The sequence below is a fragment of the Nestor notabilis genome, unplaced genomic scaffold, assembly GCF_000696875.1.
Source record: "Nestor notabilis isolate BGI_N333 unplaced genomic scaffold, ASM69687v1 scaffold34697, whole genome shotgun sequence".
Lineage (NCBI taxonomy): Eukaryota > Metazoa > Chordata > Aves > Psittaciformes > Psittacidae > Nestor > Nestor notabilis.
The window spans coordinates 19123-26080 of NW_009937483.1; the positions used below are offsets into that span (position 1 = coordinate 19123).

Sequence of the window (6958 nt, forward strand, 5' to 3'; positions counted from 1 at the left end):
TCTGGCATGGCTGGATTACTGGGACATTTCACAGAAACAAAAATGTATTTCCTGTGTAGACCCAGTTAAAGTACCTCTGGGGGAATGTTTCATGTGCTCTTAAGACCTGAAGCCAAAGCTACCCAACTGGCTTGTAAGTAATGAGGTTTCTTCCCAGGGGTTGATGGAAAGCACTGAGCACCCTCTGCTGCAGCTTAGCAGCAGCATCTGACCTTGTAAATACCTGCCAGAAGGGTGCTCTGCCCTCCCAGCAAGACAGAGGCTACCTCCTGCTGCCAGAGCTCAGATAACGTTGGAGGACACTGCAGGATTCAGCCCTCCACGACAGAAGCTACTGACCTCTCCTGATTCACACACAAGGTTTGGAGAAGAGAGCACAATCTATGTTGTAAAAGGTCAGCTATACCTTTCCTCCTGGGTCTTACCAGGTCCCCTCTACACAGCTGGGTCAGCTTTATGTCAGAGGGAGGAGGACTTTGCTGCCCATGCACAGGTCTCTGGGGACAAATGGAGGCTGTGGGTTACTCTCTATGCAGGTAATGAGACTTCAGGTGCTGCCTTGTTCATTTTCCATCTTGATCATTTTTTCTCCATTCACCCCATCATTTGTTCATGTACTTTCACTGCAGGATCTGGCTGCTTTTCTTGCTGTTCTGGCTGGGACAAGGGAGGCGGATGGCTCCCCCAGGTCGGTGAAAACATGATAAAAGAATAGTGGAGAGAAGTAAGGATGAAAACTTGGTTATTTTGCTTGTAACAAGATGTGACTCTTCTCTGCCCTCTGTTCCCACTGGCTGATCTGCTGTGTTTGTGTTCCCACCAGGTTTTGTAGAGAACAGTTGCCACTCCAGGATTTTTTGGATGAAACTGAATAAACTCTTGCTCCAGGGAAAGTTCTTCCAGCTGGAAATTAATGGTGAGTCACAAGCGGCTGCCCTGAGGACCATGAAGGCAGGGAAATCACCTAAGTGATCTGAATGTCTGTGATCTGGATGCTGCTGCCATCTATGCAATAATTAGTAACCAACCTCAAAGAACTCGCAGACATCCTTGCTACCTAGATCTGGCCTCTTGCACCTCAATTTGGTCAATATCCTTCTAGATGAGTAAAGCTTGCATCTACAGCCACAGTCCCCTTTGTGCCTTACAACTAACATGCTGGGGAAAGGAGAAAAGATGGTCTGAGGAGGAAGGACTGTCATTTGGCTTTCATTCTTTCCTCTGCTGAGCCCTTACACGTGTAGCAAGGAAAACAAAGGTGATACTGCAGCTTGGATGTGTCCTGGACAGCACAAAAAACACCACCAGTGTAGGCTGGGTAATACGCAGAAAACACAATCTCAGTGAGTGCTGAGTGATGAAACAATTAAAAGATTCTTTTCTTTTAATTTCCTTTGTATTTAACACCACAATGGCAGTTAAATACCCCTTGTTTAGACTGAACAAAGGGTTTCCGTTTTGCTGAGGAAAAGAAAAATCTACTTAACCAAATGAAAACCAGAAAATGTTCACATTAGATTGAAAAAAGTATGTGATTTCACCCCAAACCAGATTTCTTTGTGTTGAGATCAGTCCACTTTTTTCCTGGGTTTTGGGTTTTTTCAATTGAGTTGGAGGCAGAACTGAAAAAGTGAATACGGGGCGGGGGGGAAGGGAGGGAGGGGGAAGGGGAAGTGATAGCATTTATGAGAGCAACTGATATCACTGGAAAAACCAGAGCTGTCTTCGGGCACAATAAGGTTGGTTGTTTCTTCCAGCTCTATCAGTTGGTCTCATAAAAGCTATTCCCTCTTCTTCCAAAGTTCTCCTCACTTATCTCCTTAGTCTATCCTGGCTGCAAGACTATATCTATTGAAACAGCAGTTATTAGTACTGTTCGACATATAAAGATAACAGACAAATCCAGAAATTGCAATGGCAGCTAGTTAAAACTCTATCTATTTGTACAGATTCTTGTGTCGAGCCCAAGACTAAAATAGTTCTTTAATCAGAAAGCAAAAAATTAACAAAATATGTTATTAACTCTACCAGCATCAAAAGCTGAGCAAAGCCAGCTCCCATCATGCCTGTTACTTGGCTCCCCCAGTTAGGTTTAACAGCATGCAGCGCCTTGCCAAGCAGAGATGAGCCGCAAACCCGAACAATGTCTAGAAATGCCCATCTAAAATAGGTGCGTGACTGCATCCTTTCACCAGAACGAGCAGCAGATTATCACAACTTGAGGATTTTTAGAAATGGATGGTCTTAGTAGCCATAACTCATTTCTAGAGAGCACAAACAGGGAGGGAGTAATGTATGTGATGCCTCAGAAAAACTCAGTGTAACAGTACTTCAAGGTGGCTGTGGCACAAGCTTCTGGACACAAAGAAATAGGCATTAAAGTGAACATAATGTGGGTGAGCTTGAGACATGCCAAACGGTCTCATGCACTCTAACACAGCATAGCTTCACCAGCTGCACATGCTGCTGGAGAACACCCAACCCAGCTGGACCTCTTTTCAGAGAAGAGCTTTGTGAGGGGGCTTTGGCTCTACTTTGCCCTGTGCTTTAAAAGCCCTGAGCTTTCCATCTCCTATGTCATTCCTTTTTTCTGTAGATCCTTATGCTGGCCCCCTTCTACTGGATGAGAAGCTAGCATCTCGCTGTGGCTATGTCCTGTCAGAAGATGTGTGGGGCAACCCCGTCTTTCGTGCGTCACTGCTTGGCTGCCATGTGGCCAACGAGGTAAGACCCAGAGAGGGACTTGAAAATAACACAGGCAGTACATCCTCTCCAAAAAGACAACATTGAGATATTATATGGCATTCTATTGGCATGTTTTGAGAACTCATGAAATAGTGAACTCAAGGAGTTAGTATTGATGGTGTGTAGAAATGAATAGGCAAAGGCTCTCCAGTATGAGGTTTGTTCAGTGTGACTGACATGGGATTTCCTCTCTCCATGAAATGACACTTAGCCTAATGCTGCTGACTAGCTGCCAGTTCTCAAGCATATCCTTGTAGCTGCTGATTTGCCAGAGAGTTTCTTGAAAGCCTCTCTGGAAAGAAGTAGGCATTGCTTGAAAAAGCAACATTTGCAGTGTGATTCTGGCAGATCATTTCCTGGCTTAATTTGTGTGGTAATGTGCCTGTTAACACATGCCTAGGAACGTAGATCACACACGTCTATTAGACCCAGATTTGTCTCACGTAACTTTAGCCATCTGAAAGATAATGTCTAGTCTAAACTAGTTGTTTATGCTTCCACAATAGTCAATGGAGAGCAACAGGCTTCTCTGGAAGGTGATTCAGCCCTTCCTAAAATATGTGTAAAAGTGTAGCCTGGATTTCCAATTTCTAAGTGTTAGTTGAGATTAAATGAACCTAGAAACAGAACACATCAGGGTAGAAACTTCATTGCTTACCCATGTTTAGTCTGGTTGGTCCTGGAAGCCCCTCAGAAAAAATAAGGTAAAACTTTATAGGCAAAGGTTATGCTAACAAGAATAGGGGGTGTACAGTCTGCTGTCCAACAACCAGGATTTCCAGACTGGCAATTTCACTGGAAAGGTTTTCCCTTTTTCTGCATAAAAATACACATCCATGTCAGATAGAAGCACAGTTCATGACTTCACGTGTGGCTTCTGGAGAGCTGAAGGACCAAAAGGAGTTCATATTGAAGCTAGTCAAGATAGACTCTAAACAGCATTTGTAAGAGAGATCTGAGCTACCTACATCAAGCTAAAAGCTCCAGCACTTTCCCTCATGCGAAGGCACACAGCAGTCATGAACAGGAGGAACATGAGCCACATGGTGAGGTAGGTCAGTTCCCCTGACTAGCTGCTCCTTAATACTGTGGCAAGAATAGTGCTGAGATGTGATCTGAGGTGAAGGCTGTAAATACTGAGGCAATGTCTCTGGCTCAGAAGGCACTCAGAAAGTGCACAAACCACTTCATACATGGTGGTATGTTGGAGGAGCTGTCACTGCAGCTCTCAAACTGTTTCCATCACTACAAAACACTCCAAGAAACAGGACACTGGGCTGGATGGTCCCATGCAGCTGCTCCTGAGACCTTCTACACTATCTGCTGAATTGCCTGTTTTTCTTCCCAGGCAGATGAGCTGTTTTCACTGACTGTGAACATCAAGGTCTCCTCATTTCCAAGCATGAGGGCAGCTGTGACCTACACCTACCCTATGTACTGCTCCTACTCCTCCTGGGCTTCAAGAGAAATCATGTGTGAAGAAAACTACATGGAGGTAAAAGCTTTCCCACTGAAGGCAAAGCTACATCCAAGCTCCCTGCCAGGCACAACAAACTCCACAAATTCCTGTCAGAAGTTGATTTTACACTATGTACTAGGCATAATAGCGACCTGCTGATATTCAGCAGAGGGTGTAACTGTAGACGCTTATTAGTAACACATTTACATGTCATAGGTATTTTGAATGTAGTGAAATTCAGTTAACTGTATGGATGATGTAAGTCAGGCCACTGCAAACAAATCAGCAGCCAGACAGGCCAACCTATTTAACTCACAGGAGTACCTTTTTGTTATAAAGTGCTGAAGCATCTGTGAGAATGTCACTCATATGAAATAATAAAACCTAGAGTTTGCAGAGCTGCACCCCTGCTGCATCACACAACCGACAGGACATCACTGTGAGACAGACTATGCCTCCTGCTGCTTGGCACCATATGGCAACCCAGCCTGCTACCAGCATCTACACACCAGTGTAGAAATAAGGCACTGAACCAAACAGACTTCACTGCCTATTGTACGCACCTTCTATAGGCAAGACAAAGAAACTGGTTTTCCCCTGTTAGGACCTAAGGTTGTGCAGTCATGTCTGGCTGTTGCAACACACTTGTACCATGGTACAGATGTCTGAGGCAAACACTGACTCCCAACTCACCTCACTCTGCAGCACATGCTGGCAAGATTTACACCACAGCATCTACCTTAGGTATTGGTGATCCTACATTTTTAGGGGTTCAGCCCACATGGGAAGAGGGAATCAGTCCTGTTGAAGCCAATACTCTGCTTCCTTATACTTCCAGTGGAGAGACCCAGATGCCCCTGAAAGTCTCTAGAGTGGGATCTAGTTTACAGCTTACCAAATAGGAAACAGCACTTTTGATTTAGCCGGTTATACACAGTGTTCCTTCTGCACCACCTTAAATGTCATGGCTTTTACTTTAAGTCTACATCAAGAACCTCTTTGGGAACACTTTCATTACCTTCAGTGAATTGCTAAATCCCAACAGACACTGGAGAAGAAATCTGAAAGCCCTCTCTCTACTCCCCAAGACTCCAATAACACTGAAGATTGGTCTGTTCCCAAAGAATCTGCTCTGTGTCCCCAGGTGTCAGTGAAGACTGATGTCCCTGCAGTTTCAAATGACTACACCGTAGCATGGATGTCAGCACTGCCAGAGGTATGAAGGGGGACCTTTCCTCACAGTTCCTAGCCTGCCTCTTCTCAGTAGTCTTATGAGTCATTCCTGGGGCATAGCTCCATCTCTGTCAAAAAAAGGGACATGGTAAAGATGCCATCAAGTACTGAAAAATCTCTCAAGTTTTCTTAGAGCTCTAGACTGCAAAAAGACATTTAGGTGGGAGAACAGAGCCATATGCTTGTTACATTAGTGGAAACTGAGTTCAAGACAAACAAAGGTACGTGGTTCTTCACACAATGGGTAGTGAATCTGTCAAAGTCCTTGCCAAAAGATTCGTGGCTGCTGAATGGTTGCTTGATCTCAAGAAGAGTCTGGAAAAGTTGACTGAAGAGAAATTCAATAAGACATACAAAATACAAAGAAGCTACAGATAGCTCAGGAGTCCCTGAGTTGAAAATTATTTGAGGCTGGAAAGTATTAGGGGGAAATATACACACTTGTCCTATTTTTCTCATGTCTTACTTGCTCCATATGCCCCTTTTCCTTTTTGACTATCATCTCATATGGTTACCATCTCAGGATCCTCTGTTCTAGACCAGTACAGACAGCCCTCTCTTCCTATCTCTGACACAGTATGGCTACGTGCTATAAAAGGTAGTCTGGCATTTGGCCTCCAGACTGCTCCAGCAATCAAGAGACATGAAGGCAACCATTTTATTTACAGCACAGGCATTTTGTCCAACGGAATTTGTTCAAGACCACCAGTCTAACTGCCTTCCAGGGCCCCTAAAAGACTATCTAAAGATGCCTTAAAGAGCTACAGAATTCCTTTATATAAATTAAGGGGTTTTCTTGCCTGGGGTGAAGTAGCAGTGTCCAGTGTCATTCCAGTTACTACAGCTTCTTAGAGGAAATTAGGTGCTACAACACCATAGTTTCTAAGAGGCTTTTGCAGACTTAGATCTGATGCAGTTCATCTCTCTCTTGCAGACTCAAAATGTTGCATACCAGCTATGGCAACTGATGTTTGTTTCTCCATCAGGGAGAAAGAGAATAACGGTAAGCGATGCAACAAAACTGGGCTACAGCTTCAATAACACGCTGTCCCGAGTGTACCTCCGTGCACCCTATCATAGCAACGAGTCTGACATCAGCATGGTGAGTTGTTGCCCTCAGTGAGACAGAAACCTGTGCTGTTTCCACTGCCACTCTAGAACATCAATTCTTTTCTTCTACCTGCATCCCAATAGGTTAGTGGCGTCAATATGAACATGGTCACTTCCACTTCCATGTACAGGCAGCGATGGCTGCTTTTGCTGATTGACACCACTGTCTCCTGTCCTGTTGGTAAGGCTTTCTTCCTTCTTCACTAAAAATAACTACCTAAGGAGCAAGTAGAAAACAGTCTTCCCTTTTCCCTATAAGAGAAGAGGTTTACAAGCTGTCCTCAGAGCAACATGAGCTAAGAGTCCATGACTTTAGTCCCGGACAAACAGATTCCCTGCTGTGATGCTACATTATTTGTGTTCCTAATGCAGTGTGTCCAATTTCCCAAGCCCCCATGTTAGATGTAGGGA

General features: G+C 44.4%; 1 protein-coding gene across 1 annotated transcript in view; it reads left to right on the plus strand.

The window, feature by feature from the left end:
- Nucleotides 1-369: 369 nt before the first annotated feature.
- Nucleotides 370-6958, plus strand: part of LOC104409064 — a gene marked incomplete at its 3' end in the record, with an annotated part of 14260 nt that continues 7671 nt past the window's right edge. Inside the window, exons 1-8 of the mRNA XM_010018844.1 lie at nt 370-536; nt 630-688; nt 824-916; nt 2597-2724; nt 4094-4240; nt 5349-5420; nt 6372-6539; nt 6632-6728. Coding sequence (XP_010017146.1) covers nt 457-536; nt 630-688; nt 824-916; nt 2597-2724; nt 4094-4240; nt 5349-5420; nt 6372-6539; nt 6632-6728 — 844 coding nt within the window. The remainder of the gene's footprint in view (nt 537-629; nt 689-823; nt 917-2596; nt 2725-4093; nt 4241-5348; nt 5421-6371; nt 6540-6631; nt 6729-6958) is intronic.